The sequence below is a fragment of the Sinocyclocheilus rhinocerous genome, unplaced genomic scaffold, assembly GCF_001515625.1.
Source record: "Sinocyclocheilus rhinocerous isolate Xijiao unplaced genomic scaffold, SAMN03320098_v1.1 scaffold697, whole genome shotgun sequence".
NCBI lineage: Eukaryota > Metazoa > Chordata > Actinopteri > Cypriniformes > Cyprinidae > Sinocyclocheilus > Sinocyclocheilus rhinocerous.
In genome coordinates, this window is record NW_015664033.1 from 2,158,569 (window position 1) to 2,186,149 (window position 27,581).

The following is a 27,581-nucleotide window of genomic DNA, read 5'->3' on the forward strand; positions in this document are numbered from 1 at the left end:
GTATGTGCCCTCTAGAAGCTTGCGTTCTGCAGGTGAACGTCGCTTTATTGTGCCATTCTAAAGAGGCACAATATCACTTTCACAGACTTTTAAATTAAATGTTCCCTCCTGGTGGAATGACCTGCCCAACTCAGTCCGAGCAGCTGAGTCCTTAGCCATCTTCAAGAATCGGCTAAAAACACATCTCTTCCATCTTATTTGACCCTCTAACTATAACACTCTCTATTCTAATTCTATTCTTTATTAAAAAAAAAAACTTGCCCCTTTTAGACTTGCACTCTATTTATTTACTAACTGCTTGTTTTCTTAAAAAAACTAACACTAGCTAGCTCTATTCTTTTTCTGTTCTATCTGTTTTCTTTTTATTTATTATATGATTTTAAAAAGACCTTGCTACGTGTACTGCATTAAGCTAACTGAGACTTGTTATAGCACTTGCATATCTTTGCTTTTTTGTTGATTTTGATTGCTTCCATTGGCCTAATTTGTAAGTCGCTTTGGATAAAAGCGTCTGCTAAATGTCTACATGTAAATATATTTAACCGTGCATGCGGTTTTCCCACATTTTTACATTTAGATAAAAAAGTTCTGCTGTCATCTAATGCTCATTTTAATTTAAAAATGCTGCTAATTTAATAAAACTGTTAAATGCAAATTTATCAAACCTCAATATGAATATCTATTTTCAATGTTGTGATGTCAAGACTCACTTGTATAATTTAAAACAACAGATTTTTATTTTTTATTGCTTTGTTTTTAATTTATATAGACAAAATATACTACCATGCAAACGTTTGGGGTCCGAAAATTTTTTTTTTTTAAATTATTAAAAATTATAATGTTATTTCAAATAAATACTGTTCTTTTGTATGTTCTATTTGTCAAAGAATGCTGAAAAAATGTATCATGGGATACTTAAGACTGGAGTAATGATGCTGAAAATTCAGCTTTGCCATCTCAGAGATAAATTACAATTAAAATCTCTTCAAATAGAAAAATTATTTTCAATTGTAATAATATTTCACAGTATTACTGTTTTTACTGTATTTTTGTTTAAATAAATGCAGCCTTGGCAATCAGAAAAGTCTTCTTCCAAAAACAAATCTAAGAAAAACAAAGAAAAATCTAATTGTAATATCAGCTATTATTGGAAATAACATTATTTTTTAATAATTATGACTAAAATGATTGGCAGAATTTTTATATCAGTGCATCCCTATTTTGACGTTGACATGTTAATACTCACACAAGAAGCTCACCAAGAAAAACTCATCACCAAGACAAATGCTGGTGAATTCAAAAGACTGGCACACCAATAAAATGACTTCATTAGAGTGTATTGTGATACATCTGTGCACATATGCAAACCACAGATGAAAAAAACACTATCAAAGACCACATTATGAACCAGATTACTCTCTCAGCATCCAAGGGCATTTTCTTTCTCCGTCCCTCGATTTGTCAGAGCCATGTGATGTTACATGTGCGAGTGCATTGCTTCACCTCCTGTGTGCATGTGTGTGTAAACATCCCTGATTCTGTGCGCTGGCTCCAGGTACTGCTTTCCGTGCCCTGTGGTGTGTGTGGGCTGCAGGGCGGCTTCGCTGCTAACCAGGTGCTGGGTTGAGGGGGTGGATCAATAATTTTCTCTTTCTCTTAGGTAGAATAGCTCATGTGCAGTCTTTCACTTTTACACCGCAGCACTTTTAAAGTGGAGTGTGTTTAACTTTGTGTCACACGCAGTTGCTGAAACCTTCTGAATGGCATGACTGTGTATGTTATTATAGTGCCTCCTTTAAAAGGTATGCATTAGTGTGAGCTTGTGTATTAATTACGTGTGTGTACATTCACTTCAAACACACATTTCACAAAAGTCACTGTACATTTTTCTTAAAGCAAACAAACAAACAAACAAAAAACAGTAATTCACTCTTCAGGCTGTTACTGATACAAATGTGCCAGTAAGTTCCAATCAATTCAAAAGCTCAATTACATCATATCCTATAAATGAACCTGTGCAAGGACAGGACCACTACCAGTGAAGCGGCGACGCAAATGAAGAGTCCTCCTCTTGTAGAGCAGACATTGATTATAGTACAGTACATCTCAGTATATATACATATTCACTGTAAAAAAATAAATAATAATAATCCGTGAGATTTATGGTGAAAAAAAAAACATCTGTGGTTGCCAGAACTTCACTCTAAAAAATACAGCAGCAGTATTTTAAGCTTTACAGGTTGACCTTAAATTTGCAGTACAAAAGTATATTTCATTAGCTGACAACCTTCTTAAAAACACAGGTAAAGCCACATGATGAATCAAAGTGCATCACAAGCTTTTCCACAAGCTGTCATAACACTCGGCCTTAAAATAATGCAATAAACATCAATGTAACAGCCTAGATAACATATAACACAAAACCAAAAGCCTAATGTATATGCACAATAATAACAAAAACAATCATTTATTTATTTAAGTTAGTGCTGGGCAACGATTAATTGCATCCAAAATAAAAGTTTTTGTTTATATAATATATGTGTATGTACTGTGTATATTTATTATGTATATATAGGATATACACACACATGCATGTATACATTTAAGAAAAATGTGATGTTTATACATTAAATATATTTCTATAAAATATAAATTATATGAATATAAATATATACATGTAAATACATGTAAATATTTTCAAAATATATACTGTATGTGTGTCTTTATATATACATAAATATACACAGTACACACACATATATTATATGAACAAAAACTTTTATTTTGGATGTGAATAATCACGATTAATCTTTGCCCAGCACTAATTAATTAATTAATTTATTTATTTAAATGCAAACTCATCAAATTGTCAGTTTATGATTTTCACTGTTAATTATGAGATTACTTGTTCTTTATCGCTGGCAAAAAAACTGTACATTTAACCACATTTTACTGTAAAGTGTCATAAAATGAAATGTCCCTTTACATCTATTACAGTATTTCACTATATATAGTAAAGGAACTTACTTTTAACCAATTAACAGTTTTTCACCATAGTATTTTTACAGTCTTTTATCGTCTACAAACATTTTACAGTGTTTACGCACATATATGAGTGTAGTAGGATGTCACTCAATTAGTAATACCCATAAATAATATAGAAATAAAAATTAATATAGAAATAATATATTTTTTCTGTATCTAGTATTCCAGTGAAAATATATAGTTGATGGGTTCACACACAGGGATCAAAAAAATAGATAATGATGAGTTATACACGCTACTAGTGTTGTAATGACAGGACAATTAGCTCTATAATAATAATAATAATAATAACAATAATAAATGATTATAGTAATAATAATAGTAGTAGTAGTTTGCATAACTCGTCATATTTTTTTTGATCCCTGTGTGAAACCATTGATGATGATGATGCTAATAATAATAATGATGACAGTAATGCACTTGTTGTTGTTGTTATTATGTTTGGAGTTATGCAGAAGTGAAAATAAAGTGAACCCGCGATGCTCTGAGTTCACAAAGCACGTTATGAGCGCCCGCACTATGTGGGTTGCGGACAGAAGTTAAAGTGTTCACATTCACATACAAGCCAAAATTCTAGCAAACTGCTCTGAAACTAATCAAGCGTCGCCCACAGGCTGACAGAAACTATAAGTGGGATATGACTTTTTACTTTGTTTATGACAGTGGAAGCAGAATGAATCTGGCAGTGAAGATATGAGTGTTTCCGTTTCTCATCTCATTCTCTCCGCTCACACGCTCTCCATTAACAGACTTGCCAGAAACAGCAAAGGCCACTGATGTTGCATGGCGTATGATGAGTCATTTACATAAGGTAAATATTGAGCCACCTCTTAGTCAGCCTCTTTTCTGGATGACTAGTAAAAATGATTAGTTGTGCAAACCTTACCTGCTATATACTTATATAATGCTCTTATTTTCCCCTGTATGACATCCCATGCCATGATGACAAGATGGTTTGTTGGTCTTAGTTGCTTTAGGCTGGTCCCACACTGCACTCTCAGGAACAAAAGTATATTATACAGTTTTATTATATTATACTGTATATTATAAATATTATATTGTTAGGGGTACAATAGCTCGTGTCAGGTCAGTGAATTACAATTCACAGCAAGCACATCAGATTTCAAATATGGCCGCCCTGGACTCCATATCCCAGAATACTTGGCAGTGCTCAAAATCACCTGACTTCTGATTAGATGCACATGCAAGCAATTCACACTGATTACTAGGGGTGTAAATCGGATGGTTCGTAATGATACGATACGATATCGATTCTCATACCCAGCGATACGATATTTGCTGATACCTCAAAAAATTATACGATACGATTACGATTCGATTCAGGAGTATATCGATCGATATAATGATATTATATATCTATTTTAAACAACCATCTACATTTTTATTAACTAAGTAAAGTACAGATACTCAAAAAGTGTACTTAAGTACAATACTCAAGTAAATATACTTAGTTACTGTCCGCCTCTGCTGATTAGACACCCTATATAAAGAGACTCTCAATTCCCCATGCTTTGTGAAGTATCAACTCTTTACCTGGTGTTGTAACTTGTCTACCCCTTTTGGATAATTTATATGTTCTCCTGGTGTTTTTGGACTAAGACCTGTACTTTGGATTATTGATCTCAGTTTCCTGTTCATCTATTGCCTGACTACTGCCTGCTCTATTTTGGATTATGTCCTTTGGACTATTTGGCTTGCTCTATTCTCAATAAAGAGATCATACCTGCAATTGCATCTGTCTACTGATCCTTCACTGACAGCTTGTCACTGAGGCAGTTTCCTTAAAGGGAAATCCTTCTTCCTTACTTAACACTAAAATGTACCTTAAGGGTAAAAAAATATTTATTGAAGTTGTAAATACAGGTGCATCTCAATAAATTAGAATGTCGTGGAAAAGTTCATTTATTTCAGTAATTCAACTCAAATTGTGAAACTTGTGTATTAAATAAATTCAATGCACACAGACTGAAGTAGTTTAAGTATTTGGTTCTTTTAATTGTGATGATTTTGGCTCACATTTAACAAAAACCCACCAACTCACTATCTCAACAAATTAGAATACTCCATAAGACCAATAAAAAAAAACATTTTTAATGAATTGTTGGCCTTCTGGAAAGTATGTTAATTTACTGTACATGTACTCAATACTTAGTAGGGGCTATTTAATACACGAGTTTCACAATTTGAGTTGAATTACTGAAATAAATGAACTTTTCCACAACATTCTAATTTATTGAGATGCACCTGTAAAAACAGATTATTGGAGTACATTTTACAAGAAAATATTACTTCAGTCATTCTACTTCAAAACTTCATTTTTAATTCCGTGTTTTACTTGCAGCTTCTTTGTATTTATTTATGAAATTTACTAGTAATTTTAAAATGAAAATTATGAAAGCCAGTTTCCACCACGGAATAAAAAAAATAAAAAAGGTATTTGCATCTTTTTACCTCACAATTCAATTTTTTTTCTCAGAATTATGAGATTTAAAAAAAAATTTTTTTTACTTGCAATTCTGATTTTTTTTCTCAAAATTCCGATTTTACATTTCACAGTTTAGATTTTATAGATTATATCTCGCAATTTTTTATTTTAACTGGTGTACATTAAGGTACAAATCTGCACCTTTTAGGGGTAGATAAGGTGCAAGTTCTCCTATTATGGGTACTACCAAGTGACAAGCTGTCAAATTGTATTTTTGATTTATTTTTAAACCAGCAGCAACGTGAAGGTGTACAATTTCAAGTCAAAATGCAAAAGTATCCTGTTTCCTTTTCCTACATTTGTAATGCTGACTGACATGATCTGACCAAAGCAAGAGAAATGAGCTCAATAACAAAACACCACAACAAGCAAAATAACCGTTAGGGTAACGGTATCAGTTCCACCCCCAATATGAAATAATGTTGGTTTAGCCATAAGGAGAGCTTAAATCAAATGTCAGAACATGTACTATTGCCAATTCTTCCTCAGCAAGACACACACACACACACACACACACACACACTCACTCACTCACATGCACACCTCTCCAACCCTCCCCCTTTCTACTGGATTGCCTTAGGCAGAATGATTAATTTGTTGCTATTGATTTCTCTTCCTGAGCCGAGAGAGCGACCAAGGGGGCACATAGAGTCTGTTTGCATGTATGTGAGGGAGGCAGAGGAATAGAGAGTGACTTGAGAATGACGGACAAGTTAAAGACAGACTGTGTATGAGATGTACAGGTATGAGGAGACAATGGAGACGTTAAAGGGATAGTTCACTTAAAAATGACAATTCTATCAGCTAAATGTCATTCCAAACCCATATCACTTTCTTTTGTGTTTCTTCGGAAAACAAAATGAATTATTTACTGCAGTAAAATGTTCCAGCGGCTGTTTTTCTTGCAATAAAAGGACCACTTTTACCACCGTGACTGTCCCTGATCCCCATCCACTTGTAAGGTAATTAGAGATGAAAGAGGCTCTGTTCTGAAACCTAGTGTGCTACTTCGCTGCCTACATAGGCAGTTCAGTTCTACAGGTACGTTCAAACAGAACAAGTTTTTGCATTCCAATACACTGCTTCCATTGATTTTCCACAGTATGCAAACATGTGCTGGATTAGCATATTTGACCGTTGTGCTCAAACTATTGCAGTGTCTCACAAAGGACATGGTGTTCCAAAAAAACACAGCTCTCAAAGAACTTCAAATTTTAAAAAACAAGGCATTTCTGCAATTGCTATTTTTTCCATTCCACTCCCCTGCGAATCACACTCTGTGTGAATGGCCCCTGAATCATCATAGAACTTCATAAGTGACATTTGGAACACTCTACATAGGCACCAACTCTGTGTGCCACACAAATAGCAACTGATTTCGGTATAGTTTGGTGTTATTATGTTTCTAGGCTATAAAATATTATTATTATGCCTAAAAATACACAGTACACAGTGCATAGTGCACACATGAACATTGGGTAACACAGTCAGTTTTAATTACACTGAACTAGTTTTATTCACACTTTTCACTTAAGTTTTTAAATGAAGGAATGCATCACAATCCACTCTAGCACTGCATTCTGAATGAGGACGTTCGATTCTGCCTTAGAAATCGGTCTAAGCAAGCTATCTTACGAGCCTGCATATTTAGGCAGCTCACTAGGATTTCAAAAAGAGCAATAGATAGACAGGTTTGGAATGACATGAGGGTGTGTAAATGATGACAGAATTTTCATTTTTTTGATGAACTATCCCTTTAAGGAGTGTGTAAAGAGAAAGAGGGGGCTGAAAGAATGAGACAAAGACAGAGACAAAGAAATGGAAATGTTAGTCATGACAGTAGATGGATGTGCATGGATGGATGTAAAGAACAAATAGGAGGACAGAGAGATGAATGTATCCAGGATTCAGTGCATTGCTTTGCTGCAGTTTTTTCATTCCTCTGATCCCTAATAAAGAAAAAAGCCAATGGTTGCAGTCTGGATGCGTCAAACCACCTCCCCTCTGCCTCACTTTCTCTCCTCCACTCCACTTTCTCCTACTTCCTTTTATACATATTTTCCTTTTGCACACTCTCTTTCCCTTCTTTGACAACTGGACATTCTTAGATTGCATATAATCTTTTACATGAATACTGCAAAAATCATTTGCAATTTTTTTTTAAGCCTACATCAATTAATTTTAACAATAAACCTCACTACATTTGGCTGGTTTTAAGCTGAATACAAGAAAAAAAGTGGTTTATTTATGATATATTCTCTGATTTTTTAAATATCTTAACATATTAATTGTGCATATTATAATAGTGTAATATCATATTTATATAATTGTAATAATTTTAATATTAGATAATAAGATATTAGACTTTTTTACAAGTTCTTTATAAGTTCAGTATCATACAATGCGATGGTTTTAATGTGGTAACACTTTACAATAAGGTTTAATTTGTTAACATTAGTTAAGTACATAACTTCTAAAGCAGTGGTCTCAAACTCAATTCCTGGAGGGCCACAGCTCTGCGGAGTTTAGCTCCAACCAGCTCCAAATCACACCTGCTTGGAAGTTTCTAGTGATCCTGAAGACCTTGATTAGCTGGATCAGGTGTGTTTGATTAGGGTTGGAGCTAAACTGTGCAGAGCTGTGGCCCTCCAGGAATTGAGCTTGAGACCAATGTTCTAAAATATTTATACATTTTCGTTAATGTTAATTTCAACATTTATTAGTAGTTTATTAAATTAAAAAGTTGTGTCTTTTAATAATATTTAACGCACCTGAGCTAATATGAACTAACAATAAACTTTTATTTACATGAACCAAAGTTAACAGATTGATAAATACTATAACGCATCTATTATATATTGTTAGCATTATTTAATGCATCAACCAACGTTAATTAATGGTACCTTTTTTTAAAGTGTTACCTTTTATGTTTTAACTTGTTTAAATTGTAAAATTATCTTATAATATAATTATTAAAATTATGATATTCACCTGTTTTTATAAGAGTAATTATTAGGATACTGGACTATTTTTTATAAGAGTTTATTATTTTAATACATAATAATTGTAATGTTTAAAAAAAAAAACATTTAAATAAAATTTGAACTAAATTTACCTTGTTTTAGGGATATTTTTGCTGGAAACCAAGCAGAAAAAGTACTGATTTTGCAGCGAAGACATGACAAAACACTGATTATTTAGCCATTTCTGTGTTGCATTACATGCATATTTGCAAAAAAGTCACCCCACATCTGCCGTACATATGCTGCATTTCAACACGTTGAATTTTCTTCACTACTATCAATATGCATGTTTCTTCCTTCATTACGCTGTGTCTCAGTCTCCCTCTCTCTTTCTTCGTGCCTGTCTGCTTTTTCTGCAGCCTTAATAGGCTGCTGCCGTTAAAGGTGTTAATTCATTCTCACACTATCTTCCTCACTCCCTCTCTCCCTCCTTCCCTCCCTCCTCCTACTCCTCCTCTCTCTGTCCCTTTTCTTGCCGTTGCTATGAGCCCGTGACTCGTGACGCTGTCCTCTCATCTGATCACTTCCTGATAGTGACACAAAGCAGCTTGACGTAGTGTGTCTGCCATTGGTCCCCTCCAAACACTGGTACACAATGTCTAAGTCGCAGAGACACACGCGCACAAAAACCGAGTATTGAGATGGGAATGTGTTTTGCCAGCACCGCCACTGTGACCCTCAGAGCATGTTGCGTGTCTATGTTTGTGTGTACGGCTGTGTGGCTTCGAGAGAATGAGCAAATATGAGAGCGAAATAGAGCAAGATATGAAACCAAGATGGCTGCCTGTCACTCAAGCCTAAATGCTCTACACTTCACTACACTGCTTGGCATTTCTACGGATGTGTTCGTGTTCGATTTGTAAAAAAATTAGCTCAAAGCGCCTCATTACTTTTAACCCCCCCAAAAAACTGATATCTCTGAAGCAGTAGTTCACTTAGCTTTAGCATCCACGCTAGCTGTGGTCACTCTAGAGCCTCCAAGGGAGCGGCTGGTGGAGCGGTGTGTGAACTCAGCGTAATTCTGCTGATTAATTGCTTTAATTAGGCTCATGCAGGGCTTAGCAGGGATGCATTGCGTGTAGAAGCACTTTGGACAGTCAGAGGTCAGTGTCCCTGGACCCCTGTTACTTCTGCCTCTGACTTCCTATCCATCACCCAGCAAAGATTGACAGAAGCCTTTCGGAAGTAGCTAGATTATGCACCACTAAAACAATAATAATGACTGTTTCCAAACAGGTGTGCTGGATTGTAGACTCAGAAGTAAACGCCCACTGCTATGTTTGGTTAATAGTTGTGTTTGCCAGCCTACCTCCAGATGGACGCTGCTGTGATTTAGGTTACAAACTCATAAATAACTCAATACATATCAAAAGATCTGTAATAACAGACAAAGCAATAGTGATCACGTAATAAAAACAGTTACTCACACTTGTGCATTACTGTCGGATCCAATACAGTCGGCACATCATCGTCTTTTAGTTTCAATATTTCTGAAAATCCTGCGTCAAACTGTGTCTTGTTTGTAAATGAACCCACAGTAACATGAAGTGAACAAAGGAACAAGTTCTTACTAATGTGATCTGGAACTTCATTAAAAATAAAGTTCATCAAATAAAGTTTATTGTTTGATTTCTGCGTAGACCTGCGTTCGCTCTCGTCATTTACCTACTACACATGAGAATCAGTGGGCGGGGCTAAACAGGCAGTGATGTAGAAGCAGGCGTTGATCTTCTTCTGGAGGCGGTGCTTATCCACACTATTACATCATAGAGCAGAACATTCCAAAAGCTGTCGTTTTGGCAGACTGGCTTCAATATAAGCTGTTTTTAGAGTAGTGACAAAGATTTGAGTTCTGAAACTTAAAGGATGTTTTTATAGCACAATGATCTCTTCAAAAGTGACCTGTTCAAAAGTTTTGGTCAGTAAGACTTTTTTTTTTTTTAATCAATACTTTGATTCAGCAAGGATGCATTCAATTGATCAAAAGTGACAGTAAAGTCATTTATAATGTAACAAAAGATTTCTAATTTAAATAAATGCTGATTTTTTTTACTTTCTATTTATGGAAAAAAATTTATTTGTGGAAAAAAAATGTATCACTGTCTTCTCAAAAATATTAAGCAGCACAACTGTTTTCAACATTGATAATAATAAGAAATGTTTCTTGAGCAGAAAATCCACATATTAGAATGATTTCTGAAGGATCGTGTGACACTGAAGACTGAAAGTTTCAGCTCTGCCATTACAGAAATAAAATGACGATGGGATGTGCAGTTCTCACTACGTGCTCGTTGAATATCTTTCGTCTTTTATTTACAGTTTTCAAATACTTCTCAAATTTGCATCAAATGTTGTGGGGTTTTCCTATGGAGAAAAATACCTTGTTGTGCTCTTTACGTCTAAGCCACTGTGTTTATATTTTTCAGGAAATCAGTATACGAATGGCTTACTTATAGCTGACTCTGTGCATTGAACCGGGATAGGAGAAAGTATTATGGCACACTTAAAATTTAAGCTCCACAGTTTGGGTTGATTCCTTAGCGCAGGGGTGTCAAACTCAATTCTTGGAGGGCCGGAGCCCTGCAGAGTTTAGATTCAACCCTAATTAAACACACCTGATCGTACTGATCAAGTCCTTTAGGCTTATTTGAAAACTACATGGTATGTGTGTTGGAGCAGGGCTGGAACAAGACTCTGCAGGGCTCCGGCCCTCCAGGAATTGAGTTTGACACCCCTGCCTTAGCGTGTTAATGCATTCACACATGCATACACATACATACAGGCAATGTGAAGATTAGAGACTCCTTGTCCTGGAAAGCGATCTGAGAGAGTAAAGAGAAGCCATGCTGCTCCTCATTAAAAATTCATATTGTTCCTTATTACTCTAAGAAAAAGACACAGGCACACACACACACAATGGCCTGTTCCAAGTTCAGAACCCAGCAGAGATCTGAGACAAGTAAAGGAAAGTGGGAATAGAGGGCACAAATGACACAGCTGAAAGGAAGTTCATAATCATCATCATCGTCCATGACCCAAACTGCATACTTATCTGGGCACATCTGCACAAAGAGGTGATAGCAGCAGTCTCTTTTGACACCTTGTGCAACCTGTTCCTGAGGTTATCTTCAGATGAGAAGCTTCTCGTCAGCGGTTTTGTTAAGTTTGTGTCCTGGCACATACGGAGCCCTGAATGCTTTTTACAATTGAATTATTTGATGTCTGCAAAATTATGATAACAGGTGCACATCATTTCTTGCTATGAACTCAGAACAGCTTCTACTTTCAGAGTGACTTAAATCAATGTTCTTCATACCAATTAACCCTGTTTATCTCCTGATTGCATGTTGTTGGACTTATAGTCTTATAATGACTTATAATGCACTCATCCACACACACACACAAACACAAATATATGTAAAATTATAAACTTTTTTGGTCTGCTGATGTATAGAAATCTACGCCACCACATTCTGCCTCCATTTTGGTATGCAAAACTCACTTTTTACAATCCAATCAACCAATCATATTGTTAATGAGTGTTTGTCTTATTTTACAGTTACAATATCTAAATATATCTCAGATTTAATTGATCGGAGATGCAACACTATATAAGATATTAAGGCTTTTTTCCCAGAGTATGTATCTTTAATTTATATATTTTATGTCTTAATTGCCAAGTATGAACAAGTTATAAATGAGCAAATATTCCGAATGATATAATAAATGAATGAACAAATAAATTTATCAAGTAAATGTTTTTTAAACAATTTTTTGGAGAAAAATGTCCAAGACCAGTTAAGTGTTTGTTTGTTTTTTGCAGTGTTTCAGTTCATTCTCTTAAAATGACTGCTAGCATCACTATTAAGAGCACTTTAGCAACTATCAAAACATGAAAAAACACTCAGAACACCTAAGAAAACCACACAGAAACACCCAAAAAGCCTAACCAACAACACTGAAATGCACTAAAATCACTTAGAAGAGCTTAGCAACTACATGAAAACACACAAAAATCCCCCAGAAAGCCTTAGCAACTACACAGATAAAAACACCCTAAATTTTTTACAACCACACAGAAATGCACGGAAGTCACTCAGAACATCTACATACTACAAGCAACATGTTCAAGCTCAAACTACCATAGCAATCACAACTTGTAAAAAATTCCACCCGTAAGAAATTAGCAACCACATAGAAACAGGCAAAAGCACTCAGGTTATCTTCATACCAACACATTAAAACCCTCCAAACGCCTTTGAAACTACACAGCAACACCCTGGCATCATGGCGGTGAGTTTCGTATGGTCAAACTGCACTTGGACATTCTTCTGAAAACCTTCAGTCTAAAGATAGAAGCTTGATTTTTAGGCTGAACATTGAAATATACAGTGCACCGCAAGACTTTGGCTTCCCTGAGATTGCCGGTCTTGTTGAATTCTCCCAGATGAAGTTGACAGTGGCAGTCTCCTGACAGCAGTATGTTTAGCCAACAGCACCATTTGCTGTGACTGGAGGCTTTGCCAGCACTGGTGCCTGATGTAAACACAGCCATCTGAGCAGCTCTGCTCAACCACAGCACTGCTTGGCCCCTTTGGACCCAGACCACCATACAATGGCTTTGAGAATTGCTACTAAAATTGGGTGCGAATTTTCATCACTGAATTGGGTGCTATTACCCGAGAGAAAAAGACAATGTGGGACACGGACACACACACACACACACTCAAAAAACGAGGAGGGAGGAGATACTCGTACCATCAGAATGAGACACAGGGCACCATTTACTTCCCATCAATAGTCTTCAAAGTCCCTAGCAGACCTGGAATCAATACAGACACAATGTGGACCGTTATACCTGATCCCCACTTAGAGAAGGAAAGGAAATAGGAGTAAGATGACTATATATTTGTATGAAACCAGATACTATAGTGCACCTCTTGTAGTTTCGGTAATTCATGCTAAACAAGCGCATAATTTAAATAACTGCAGTTAAAATGGTCATGTGGTTTCAGATTCAGGAGGGACATGGAAATAGCTCAATGCACATATCTTGAAAGCCAACTAATAAAATGTAGTTAATGAGCCCTGCTGCTCTGTACCTAATAAACTAATATACAGATTGAGCTAATGTTGTCTTTTGGGATTTCTCCTTTTTTGTGTGTGGGAATGAACTCACTTTGTCATCTCATTGAGGCTAAAGAACTTACTGTGCAACTTTGTGTGACTTTAGAAATCACTTTCATTATTGCTTCTCTTCTACAGTTCTCCCTGTGCATATGCCGTCCTCCGTCTCTCCCTCCCCCCATGCACACAGGCGCAGAGGGGGGTGGATTTGGACGTATGCTCCCGCCTGGACCAAGGACCGCCAGCACCTCGCCAGCAGTGTTGGGCAAGTTACTTCCAAAATGTAATACATTATATATTACTAGTTCAGCTAGGTGCTAACCGCAGGTCTGCAGAGGTGGAAACATCTCAGTCCATCCTCCACAGAGCCTCAACGAGAAGACACATGCTCATTATGTGAGTACCCATGGCACGAAATTAGATCATAAATGAATGAACATGATGTTACACATGGTAATGTTTAGGGACATCTTAATGGACTGTCTGAGTGTTGTCCTATATGAAACATTACACTTGAGGCCTGTAATACATCAGCACCGAAGCAAACGCTAAGCAGCGTGTGCTAAGATATGATCTTCTCCAAGGTGAGACTCACCCATAGGATAGAAAAAAAGATCTCATTAATTTCTCCATTGACAGCAATGAGATTCAACGGCAATAAGAGAAAATGGAGAGCAAATGGAGTCTTCTGCTTCTTAAATTGCTCTCTTGAGTAAAAGACTCAAGTAATCTTACATGTGTCTCCTTTAGAGTGTCACAAGAGATTTCAGTGTCACACACTGCGCTGAGATTGTGACACACACACACACACACATACACAAAAGATTATATATATATATATATATAAAATAAAAAACAAATGGTTAAATGCATTAACAGCATATATGCAGAATATTTTGTTTATATATTGATGGATGGATGGATGAACAAGACAAAAACTGAGAAAACTAGTGCTCAGCAGATGCTATACACACACACACACACACACACACATAATATGTATGTGTATAGCAGCATCTGCTGAGCACTATATATACATACATAGAAATGAATCAGCATATTAGAATGATTTCCGAAGGATCGTGTGACACTGAAGACTGAAGTAATGGCTGAAAATCGAATAAAAGAAAAATAATTGAAAAATAAATGTTAAATTCTAAAAATATTACTGTTTTTACTATGGTTTAGTACTGTGTTTTTGATCAAATAAATGCAGCCTTGGTGAGCATAAGAGACTATTTTCAAAACAAAATAAAAAAACTTGCTGACCCTAAATGTTTGAATGGTAGTGTATATATTTGGTGTATATACTTTCTCTCTCTATATATATACTTTTCTCTGTACATCAAAAATAATATCATTCATTTCCTAAAGACAAAGACAAAGGTAATACATAGAGACGAAGCATAACTGAGATCTCCATTAAGTTTCCTAAGCTATAAATTAGTGACTTTTTTCCCGTTTTTATTCTATATACTTAAACAGTTCGGGCCTAATTTCAATATACTTTACTAAAGACCAATTGAAATTCAAACGTGCTTTGCAAGTCGATGGTATGTGGGTGTAAGTTGGGGTATCTGATCGCATCCCCTCACTTTAGTGATGCATGGTGTTTGGGTTCCTCTCTGACACAAAGCTAATGCGCTGTAATGGATTGCAAATGAACTGTGCCAAGGACACCACCAATTCATCACACCTGAGAGGGCTGCAGATTCCACCGCCGCTATCGGGGGAAAAACAGCAAAACACTTTGACTTAAAATGAATGGAGCAGATATAGAGTTAATCAGCATTTATGGCAGGATTTCCTCTCGCTGCTTTAAATCTGCAAAATGGCCGTCCGAGAAGGGATGGGTGGGGGGGGGAATAAATGAATGATCTCCTTTAAACGTTATCACAGAATTGGCCTAATGTCTACTGTGCAGTGGAAATGAGATCAATTCTATATAATTGGTCTAGTATCACTGAGATTTTGGCACTACACGCAAGAGTACAGAGAGAAATTATAAATTATCACACACCTCTTTGTGTAGAAGTGCATGTTGAGTTCTGCGTGGCAAAAAGAGGTTTGTGGTAATTGGAACCATAAAATGAGCTGCGGTACAGTCAAATTCCTTCTGCATCTTTACTAAACATTTCAAACAAATCCTCTCTTTATTTTAAATGAACTATGTGCTGTAGACAGAATCTCTTTAAAGGGATAGTTCACCCAAAAATGAAATTATGTCATTATTTACTCATCCTCATCTCAGTCCAAGTACATTTTTGATTTTTCTTTCTTCAGCACATGATGTAAGACGTTAGAAAGGAATTTCATGATGCTCTATTCTATACAGTTAGTAGATGGAGCTCTTAATCTAAAAAAAAAGAAGACAAAAGTACCATTCAAATAATCTATATTATTTATATTCCAGGTCTTCTGAAGTGATGAGATCAGTGAAGAACAGACAGAAAAATCTTCTCTTCCACCTTTGGTCTCAAATCTCAATGTCTAATTCTAATAGCATCATAACATATTTTGCTGCACCATATTTGAATGCATTTAAAAAGGTAGCATGAATAGATTAAATATAGACTGCCATTCAGAAGTTTGGAGTCAGTAAGATTTTATGGTTTTACAGAAATTAATAAATATATTAATAAAGGATGCATTAAATGGATTAATAGTAACAGTAAAAAATTTTACATTGTAACAAAAAAATTAAATAAATAAATCTTGGACATTTTTGGAAAATGGAAAACAGCAGCCTCAAAATTCTGCTAAACTTTTTCTTTTGGCCACAAAGGCATGTGGCTATATGATATGAAGCTCAGAATATTATATGTTGAACATCTCTTTTTAGTTTAACGTGCCTCTGCTTATCTGTACTATTGCATTCATTCATCAGCTATAATCAGTGATGTTACACTATACAGAGGCCATTCCCACACACACATATCCTAGGAGTGTCCTTTATTGATCTGTTTCCTGGGTCAAAGTGCAGAGAAATCACACAGTGCACTAGGACCAAAAGCAACCAGGAAGCCTGGGTCATTCAGTCCCCCTCATTCCCCTGATGAAGGCAGCCTGCGCAGCTCTGGAGAAGATGATTGGAGGAATGATGAATAACATCACTCGGCTCCTCCTACCCATGACAGGACTGTCAAACAGTTACGTTTATGACCTTTTCTAATTTCACCACACCATGTATAGTTTATTACAAGGACTCTATGATCATTTAGCCTTCCCTTATAGCTTGCAAATAAAGGAACCAAAGCAAAATGAATGCAGAAAAGCTCTTAAAAGGGATTTTGCTCATGCAGATGTGCTTCCTCAGTAGAGGGTCAACTGAATGGGGAAGACAGAAGTTCCAGAATAGCATGAGTACTCCTACACATGCACCTGCCAACCATCAGGTAGAAAGAAGCAAAAGCAGGAGAGAGAAAGCAAGCGATAGAGGAGAGCAGGCGAGAAATGAGATGTGGAACAGACTGTTCTGTTGCACTCTGATCACTGCCGTCACATTCAACCTGCTTTCAGAGCTGAATCAGAATGAGGATGATTCAAGTGGTATTCCACCCGGGCCGTCTCCCAATCCAATATTAATAATGCCCCTGAGACCCTCATTATGCTCCCTCCTGTCTGAGCGGCAGAGGAGAATTTTGTCCTCTGATACTGGCAGAGGTTGTCTAGATGTCGGGGAAAAAAAAAAAAGATCTGCTGTTTCGTGTCCTGCATTTGAGAAGTTCAAAATGAGAACTGGCTTGCCAGTACATTAGTTCTAAATAAGATCATTATTCTTATAAACAAATGGCTTCTGTCATTGTTTAAATGGACAGTGCACCCAAAAAATGAAAGTTCTGTCATCATTTACTCACCCTTATGTCACCCATATGACTTTCTTTTTTCTGTGAAACTCAGAAAGATATATTTATAGCTGTTTAAGCTGCAGTTTCCTAATTTCTAAGTGAACAATTGCAAATGTGAATCTGTTCCATCATATGGCTTCAAAAGACTTGGAACATTTGGAAACTTTGGGTGATTTTTTTTTTTTTGAAAGTCAAACAGGTTTAGAATGACATGAGGGCATAAAACGATGTAACAATTTGGACCTTTAAAATGTAGAAAAAGATGCACTACTGTTTAAAAAATTGGGTCCGTAAGATATTTTTTAATGTTTTTGAAAGATGCATTTATTTGATCAAAAAATACAGTACAAACAGTGAAATAATGCTGTGAAATATTATTACCATTTAATATAGCTGTTTTCTATAGGAATATTTTAAAATGCTATTCATTCCCACAAAACTGAATTTTCAGCAACCATTATTGCAGTCCTCAGTGTTACGTGATCCTAGAATTTTTATAACAATGTAAATGTCTTTACTGTCACATTGTTCAATTAAACGAATCCTTGCTATCTATCTACCTAATGAACTTTTGTGAACTTCCAGTAATAACTTTTTTCATTTTATCAACTGTCATCATTTACTCACTTTGGTTCTCCCTTTAATGTCACAGCTGAATATATCAAGCTAGAAATATGACACCTCGAACTGTAATGATCATCTGACAAGGCAATGAGAAAAGGCATTGAATGAAACAGCTCTTCTCTTACAGGTTAACCTGACAGAATGTTTTGGCAGTGTATATGCTGCTCTTCCAGGATGTTTTTTTTCTCCTACTGTTCATCACATCACTGGTGTTTATAGGATAAGTGGATCATAGTATTGAAGTGTTATAGAGAGTGGGCATGCCAAAGAAAATATGGTTGGACTTTTACTTTGGTAAGTGTAGAGCTGAACTGGGATGATTGTTTTGGGGCAAGTGGCCTGTGTGAGCGAACTGAAGCATGCAGTAGTGTTGTAATACTGCGTAATGCCACTCTGGACCTGGGTCATTAGCTGGGCAGATCCATGCCAGGCTGGTAATCCTTATCTGATCAGTTTATGAGCTTAATCCGTCTCTACAGCAGCGCCAGGCACGGCTAAGACCCACGGCTTGTCTGTCTATATCACACATACATAAAAATATGACCTTTTGAAACCAAAAAGTCTTACACATGACCATTTTGATCACATGATTCACAAATACTAGCACAACACGGCCACACTGGTTAAGTCGACCTGTATGAGACCTCACACACACTTGCTTACAAAGAGCAGATTTGTGAGTATGAACTAGCGAGAGGTGAGAAAAATGCACGAGTATTTTTCACCCCTCCTGCTGAGACGGCGCTGGTTATCTCTTCAAGCACACGCTTTGGCTGCATGCGAGTGGAAAACTTGTGCAGGAAGTCCATTCATTAGCAGCAGCCCCCCGTGGCCTGGAAAATATTCACAGCGACTCAAAGCATTCAGGAGAATGATCTGTCTTCTTGGGAAAGTTGCTGTCACAGAGATTCGGAATGATAAGTGTTGGGTATGCGAGGAATATAACTGTGCCTCCTTTGTCATTGTACTTTGCTGCGCTGTTTCTTTGCTCTCGCTGTACTGTACGCCACATACATTGTTAGCGTAATGAAGATTAATAACGCAGATTACCTGTAGTTCTGCTGAAGTACACTTGGGGTCTGAGTCACTACGGTAATGGTGGCCCACCTTATACTAGCTTGTGTTCTTTCATAGCAATGTTTGTTCATGTGTACATGCATGCACTGCAATGTCATGCTGATGGATATTTGCTTCCACTCACTATAGGGACACATTCTAATCTGCAGTGGCACTATAATGGCTCCGTGGGTGTCCAGAACAAGACCTTAACAAGCTGTCATCTTTCACTGAGAGGTGCGATAACAGAAAGTGCATTGTGCTTTGCTTTTGTGTTGTAAAAAAATAGTAGAAACTTCGCCCTAATTATCTGGTTTGACACTTTTTGCTTTGTGATTGAGGATGGAAATAAAAAAGTTATAAGTTGAAAATGTGCGGTGGTCATTAAAAGTATTTGGACATTTAAGCCTAGTTTAAAAGTTTACGAATTGTATTAGATAACAAGATGTCGAACTAAGTGGCATCTGCGAACAAAAGATTCTAGACTTTTTTTGCATAAGTAACTTCACATTTCTTACTATAAAAATTACTTTTAATCAGCTGGATTCATGGTCATTTATGATTTTCCGAGTCAGTTTAGCTCAAGATTAACCACAAGTGTAGTTCATAATCCACTCAGTTTTAAATCCACTAAACTCTGACACTCAAAAGAAAAGGCCCATTGTACTGTTAATATGAAGGCATTTTATGTATTGATGTTTCACTGGTGTTTTACCTGTGTTTTAAAATATGCAGTGCATAGTGTGTTTTAGGCTTAAAATAAATGCCTGTAAACTTAACAGAAAATGTACTGGTAGTTCTCTACAGATTATTTTCTAGAAGTGTACATTTTGTCCTCATTTTTGTCTGTGTCTATTATATTATCTTTTAAAACAAACGACAAACTACATGCTTTTTCTTAAAGTGTGCTTGTGCTATTTATTTTAATAAATGCCTCTTGGTTTTTATCTAATGACATCCATATGTTTTTAAGTATGCCTTTAAGGTGTTGAAACATTGCAAGTTCATTAAGAACAAAATAGATCTGCTGACATTAGAAATAAATGCAAATGTACTGAAAGAAACTGAAATATACGAGAATAAAAAGTGAATGGATACATGACCCAGCTACAAGAATAGCTTTAAGATTCTCTATAAACAGGGCTCTCTATAAATTATTTGCTCAAAGCAGACTGGTGTATACCTCCATTATTGACACTAGCTTTATTTTAAGAATTGTAAGAATTTGATATTAATCTAATGGATATACAATACTGTCCAGAAGATTTAAAAAAAAAAGAAAATATTACTTTTATTTAGCAAGGATGCATTCAATTTATAAAATGTGACATTAATAATGCTACAAAAAAATTCATTTTCAAATAAATGCTGTTCTTTTGAACTTTCTATTCATCAAAGAATCCTGAAAAAATATCCACAAAAATATTAAGCAGCACAACTGTTTTCAGCAATGATAATAATAAGAAATGCTTCTTGAGCACCAAACTCAGCAAATTAGAATGATTTTTAAAGGATCATGTGAGACTGTGGAGTAATTTACATTTTAATATATTAAAGTAGAAAACTGTTGTTTTACATTGTAATAATTCACAATTCAGCATAAGAGACATTTTTCAAAAACATTTAAAAAAATCTTACCGACCCCAATTTTTTAAAATTAGTGTACAGTAAGTATAAAGATGCTTATGCTTTCCAAATACTGGCACCAATTGAAAAGAACCATTTCATGTAGATGTAATATACATTGGTTCTCTTCTGTTGCTCAGGAAGTTATAATGCACCTGATTGAGCCAAGCAAGATATGTAAGTCTTTTTGTAGGTGTGATCCTCTGGATTGGTCTATAGTGTACTTCATACGGGGGTGGGTGCGAGAGTAGATGTTAAATATCTGAAGCATTGCTAATATTGCTGAGGACAGTCCAGTGAGGGTGTTTCCCCTCTCTCATCAGTTTGGAGCACTCCAGGGACAGATTACACTAACACTCTTGCCCACCTGCATGCTCTAAATCTATTCCTCCCCAGCAAATCATCTTCTGCACTGACCACTGAGATTTACATCCTGGCCTGCCTACACACAGTCTATGAGATGGCAGTGCAAGACGGGCTCTGAGAGGCGGCACCTGCTTGATGGATACAACCGTGTAGGTTGAGGGATAAGTGTTATTTACTGTTGCAGCTAATTGCTTTTGTCATAGTCTGAGAGTGAGATCTGTGTGAGCCTGAACTGAGAACAGAAGGAATAGAGACGCTTCACATTAAAGCAGCACAATCCTCATCTAATTACGACTTATCATAGACCCACACCTAATTTTGCAAATGAGCTGGCTGTAATCAACAATTTAAGTGCATGTTCTACTATTTAAGTGTGCTGTTGTTTATCCAGTGATCACTTTGCCTGTTCAAAAACTGTAGGATTTATTTTGTCACACACACAGAAAGGCAAATGTTTCATTCTTCAGGGTTCAATTATGCTGGCAGTTTATTAGCTGAACCGAATCAAATGGTATTGCTATTCCAAAGAATTTGACCTCGGTGTACAATATCTGTGTAACTGAGAGCTAAAATGAATCACAAATTACAACTGACTGACTATCATGTGGAATTCTGTGGTGCCAGTGACACACAGATGCAATACAAACCAAGCTATTAGGAAATATTTTACATGGAAATGTTCATCAGGCCCCACTTGGATGGTTCTCATGAAGCACCTTTTGATCCAAGAGATTCCTACACATCAAGGTTGTTTGCCTTGAGTCTTTTAGATCATTTGACAGACAAAATTAAAAAGCAGATGTTAAGGACACACTCACAGATGTGGTCAAAGTCACTTGTCTTGCCTTAGTCAACATATGGCTATGAGAACTCATGCTGTCATAATGATGATCAAGATCAACATCAGTCTCCCCTGTCAATATGCCTTGTAATTTAACTCATTTGACTGGATATAATGCTACACGGATTTTCCGCAATAGATCTTCCTGTGCTTTAGAAGCAGCAGAGGATGTGTACAGATAGCATATGGCCGTGTGCCTCAGAGACCCAGGCCATCTTCTGTGCCTCCTCTGAGCCCTGGTGAGGATGAGGATTTGTTATGCTCTGTGACCTCACAAGGTGACATTGCTAGGCCAAAGTCAGCAGTCAGTGTCTGTGTATGTTGACCTGACTTACAGAGAGCATTTCTAAACATGGTGCATGCGAGTAGCGATTTCTTTTCCAGGTGTTACCTAGTGGAAGTCCCAGTAGTGCACACATGCATTTATCTGCTTTTACATCCATAACTTTCCCCTGTGGGAAAATCCATCTTAAAGGGATAGTTAACCCTAAAATGTAACTTTTATCATCATTTTTTCATCCATTCTTAGAAATAATGGTTCCCAAAAGAGGGTTTTTTTTTTACAGCGATGCCCTAGCTTCTTTTTTTTGTTGGTTCCACTTAGAACCTTTTAGAAACTTTTTCCACTGCAAAGAATCTTTTTTAGAATTAAAATTATTTTTCATGGAACCATAGATGCCAATAAAGAACCTTTTTTTTAAGAAATAAAGTTTTTTTTATTCATTTTAAATCTGTATGACTGACTTTCTTCTGTAGAACACACAAAAAATATATTTTGGAAAAGGTTCTTTTTTTTGTCCATACTGTGAACATCAATGGGGTTCAGTGTTTCTTTGGGCTATCATTGTATGGACAAAAACATTTTTCAAAATATCTTCTTTTGTGTTCCACGGATGAAAGAAAGTCATTTGGGTGAGCATATGATGACAAAATTTTTATTTTTGGTTCAACCCAAAAAAGCTGGTAGCTCTGGTAGATGGTTTCTAGCTGGCCTAAGGTGGTCATTCGCTGGTCCAAGTTGGTCATGAGCTGCAGCAAGAATATATTAAACAAGTTAATAATAATAATGATATGTGTTCAAAGAGGTTTTTAGATCATGGCCATTTTAGACCAACAAGAAACCAGTTAACAACTTCATAAGAGACAGCAGTGTGTTTGGGCTATCTGGCAAAGTAGACCCTGTTTAACATCTTTACGCATCAGTTTTAGTATTGTGCGCCGGTGTCGCTGTCCGTGGTTCTGAACGCGGAGCTGTTAAACCATCACTAGAGCAGCAGGCCTAAGATGCGTTTCCGTAACAACCGACGGGAACACGTGTGCACATGCTGAGATGGACCCTCTAATGCAAATGGGGGACCGCTAAACGTCACCTGGTGGATAAACGAGAGCATGATGAGAGTCGTCTTACCTTCCAAGCAACATGTCCTCCACAGTCCCGAGTGGGTCATCACTTCTTCGTTCTTTTTGCTGGTCTCGTTCTCGTTGTTGCTCTTGATCTTACACACGCCGCGCGAGTACAGCCAGTAGTCCGTGCCCACCGCGATGGTCATGAGACTGAAGGCGGCGAACGCGCCCACCGTGGTCAATAACATCTGAACTCCGCGGTCAAACACACCCATGTTTCCGCATTCCATGAAAGGGGGACCCCCTTTCCTCTTGATGTATAGGAAATAAATATTTGAAAATTTACGGGACCAAACCAAATTTAAAAAATGGGATATATTTGAGCGAAAGGAGGGGAAAGGGGGAGGATGCGGTAGGAACCTTATGGTTGCGTTTGGGTGAGAACCGATTAAGGAAGAAATAGGTGAGCCTTTCTGGCTTTTTCGTTTGTTTTTGGAGTGGAACGGTACGCTTTCCGCACTGTTCCAACAAAGAGCAATTTTACCGTCCTAAATCGTTTGTCCTTGTCTCTTTTTTTTCTAAACGAGGTAAGATATGCAGCAGCTAGTGCTACAGCTTAAATTTACACGAACATTCACGCTACAAAGCCACTAATCAAAGATAATAATTAATTGCCGAGGCCTTAAATAGTGGCCTGAGCATGTCATTCAAACGCCACGGCAATTAAGCCAGTGTTGAACAATGCTTGGTTTTAATTATGACAATTTAGGCGCGTAGATTTGATGTGATAGGAATTGAGGATAAATACTGGTTTAGGAAGAATGTGGAATTCAGACTGGCGTTGATGGAGCAATGGAAGGCTTTGCTTCGGATTGGAATATATCTAACCAATTCGATGTGTTACAACAACTGTTGACCTACGTAGCTGCTTAACAAACGCTGTCCTCTCTTAATATGGCTAAGCAAATCCTAGTCTATTCTAGTCAAGAGGGAAAGACGCAGAGAGGAAGAAAAAAACCCAGAAAGGACAGGGAAAGCTCTATTAAAGTGCAGGAGCAGAAAAAAATATAGGATAGATGGATGGATGGCCAGGATAGTCCAGTTCAAAACCAACAAAAAGAATGTCCGGGTGAATCTAAATCTGCTGCTGCCGCTCTCGCATCAATTTGACAAATCAAGTCAACGATGGAATGAGAGAATTAATCGAGAACGAAACATAAATAAGCAAAATGGAATAATAAAATAAAGCACTACTATATATCCTTTTTCCTAAAATTCTGATCCCCAGTTTCCATATGTATCTTCTAGCTCTATGAAGGTCTCTTCCGAAAATGGCAATCTGCTGTTGAATATGGTGCCGTCGAAGATCCGGTTAGAGCAGGGAGCATCCAGCAAAACAAGCCGACCATTACTAGTCATAGAGCCGGCTAGAGGAGACCGAGAAGGCGGAGGCGCCGGAACTGCTGTAGTCGACACCCGCCACTGATGCTCGCTTATCCAAATCCGCGCTGGCTTTCTCGCACCCAGAACCGTCCCGCTTGCAGAGCTCTTGCGCCATGTAAAAGACAAAAAGACCTGATAATGAGGAACGTGGTGTGCTGGGTCTGCTTCTGTCCCCTTTGCTTGTGTGCTAGTGAAGATTTGGGAGAGGGATGTAGGCAGGCGTGCTGTGGCTCAGAAAGAGGGAGGGAGAGAGAGAACGAGAGAGAGGGAGCGAGAGAGAAAATTATACAACAGAGAAGGGATGTGCGGCGACAGAAAAGGGTGCAGTTAAAAACTCTTATTTAGACGGAGCGAAGCATACGGATATGAACTCATCATGTGTTTTTGGAGTTGCTACTAAAACGGCTCTCTGATGGTGTGGCTCCTGCTGGTTTTGGGCTTCACTGGCACATGGAAAACTCTGGAATTCATTCTTGATTGAGGTCCGTGTTCACGGTACATACTTCCCACGTGGACCTTTAATGTCAGCTAAACATTAGCCTGCAAAAGACCAGCGCTAATCAACTGCTTGTTAAAACACCCCTTGAGCATTGGCTTAAGCAATGCTTAAAGTGAATTGTGCTCTGCAGAAGAGAGAGAGGGAGTGAGAATGAGTGGTGGAAACGCAAAGGATAAGGTAGCTCTTTGAACTGCCTCCTTTTTTGTGGTTTCGTTAATTGGATGTGATTATGTGGAGTCACTTGGTAAAACTAGCCTCAGGGCACACTCTGTCTTAGGGGTAGACACTATTTCCCTCTGCTGAAGGTCCCATAGATAATTGATACTCTGGTTTCGATACACCTTGCCTTTGTGTTGCCATGTGCATTTGGTCTAACACAGGAGTCTAGATGTAGTCTTTTTGAGGTCTGAATAAATCACTCAGGAACTAGTGCCTGTATAGTCTTAGTGACACACCCTTCATTTTATGTATGCAACTTAGACGATTTAGTTAAAAATGCAGGTTTTGGTTGGCTAAAATTACATGTTCACACTTGGATTTTTGTGACAATATTTTGAAAATTTGATTCAAGTGAGTCCTAATTGTGAAGGAGGCAGTTCAACTAAAAATAAAAATTCTGTCAACATAAACCTGTATCACATTATTTCTTCTATGTATCACAAAAGACAATATGTTTGTTTATATCTGTGCTTTGTTTTTTGTTTTTATTTTACTTTATCTTTCGTTTAGTTTTTTTGTTTTGTTTTGTGAAAGCCAGTGGGGTTCAATGCTGTTGTATGCTTCAAAATACTTACTTCTGTGTTTGCAGAAGAAATACATTTAAGTACAGGTTAGAAAAAAAAACAGAATTGCTATTTTTGGGTAAACTATCCCTTTAAAATTACACAAATATGTACACAAAGAAAACATTATTTACTTTTCGTGATGTTTTCCATTTTAAGTACATAAAAACTTTTTCACATAAAAAATGTGGTTCTTGAGTGGTTCTTTTGGTTGAGGTGCTATATAGCACCACTGCCATACAAAGAACCCGTTAAGCCCCTGTATAGTTCTTTAAAGGTTCTCTATCTCTCTTATTCTCTTAGTTTAGTTGGGGAAAGGATTAAAAAACAACATTAAAATACAGTGTATTTCCTGAAGATAACATGTACTTAACCTTTTTGCCCCCAAGGTCCCCCATAAGGAAATATTCCAGGGTCCCCAAACAAGAATTTTTGGCCTCAGAAAAGCATAAAAGTGATTCAGCTTTTGCCATTGTAATAAATTCCCTTTCATAGCAAACATATGAGAGTGGAATAACATATCTAAAATCTAAGGAGGAGAATGGGGTTCCTCTTATGTTTCTACATAACACCATTTGACAAAAGTGCTGTATAACACTTAAAGTGGTTCCCCTATGATTACAAGCCAATGAAGCACTTTTAATGCTATTTAGCACTTTTTTAGAGTGTATCTATTTTTGGTTGACTAGAATTTCCTTGTGTTGTGTGACTTCTGCTGCTATTGTGTGCTCTACTGCTCTATTAAGCACCATGAAACTTGATAACAGTTAGAAACAACCAAACATTCAACTATGCTGTGGCAGTACTTTAAGTGCATGGCTCCATCAACAGGCTGTGTTTGATGCCTATAGCGTGTTGCCTTACACATTGACACCAGCTACTGACGACGCAGCAGGTGAGTATGTCTGACAGCAATGCCCTGAAGCAGTTCTTTATGTATTTGCACTAAGATATGCTTTATTCCATTCCTTTTCTAAATAAACAAATACAAATCATATGCTAAAAAAGGCATTGTGGATAAAAATCACTTTTCTTGTCATTGGAATCCTGAGGATTGTAGAGTGGTGATACATTGCTCTGGATGAGGAAGCTATTGTATTGCCTGAGGGGAGACACTGACATACTACACAGTATATGACTGCATTTGACAGCCTCACACTTCTGACTTACCATCTGCCTTCACCAATTCTGCTCCTATTTTGGTGCTTGTACCCAGACACACACATACACATTGGACCTTAGCAATCTTCCCTCTACCGAACTATTTTGCTGTAACTACTTCCCTTGACGTCAGTACAGTGGACTAGAATGCCCTCTTTTCATCTTATGTGGGGCAGAATTTAACTGGATGAACAGGCGGAGCTATTTGCCTGTCAACCCAAACTTTTAATAGAAAAATCCTTGCCGGTTCTTTTTCAGAATTAAAAAAAAGTCCTGTGCATGATGTAATC

At 37.1% G+C, this 27,581-nt stretch overlaps 1 protein-coding gene across 1 annotated transcript in view; it reads right to left on the minus strand.

Moving 5' to 3' along the window:
* The window catches only part of LOC107729558 (voltage-dependent calcium channel gamma-2 subunit-like), a 73,066-nt gene extending 48,939 nt beyond the window's left edge, over window positions 1-24,127 (minus strand). Inside the window, exon 1 of the mRNA XM_016540124.1 lies at window positions 23,471-24,127. Coding sequence (XP_016395610.1) covers window positions 23,471-23,696 — 226 coding nt within the window. The 5' untranslated portion in view covers window positions 23,697-24,127. The remainder of the gene's footprint in view (window positions 1-23,470) is intronic.
* Between the last annotated feature and the right edge of the window lie 3,454 nt (window positions 24,128-27,581).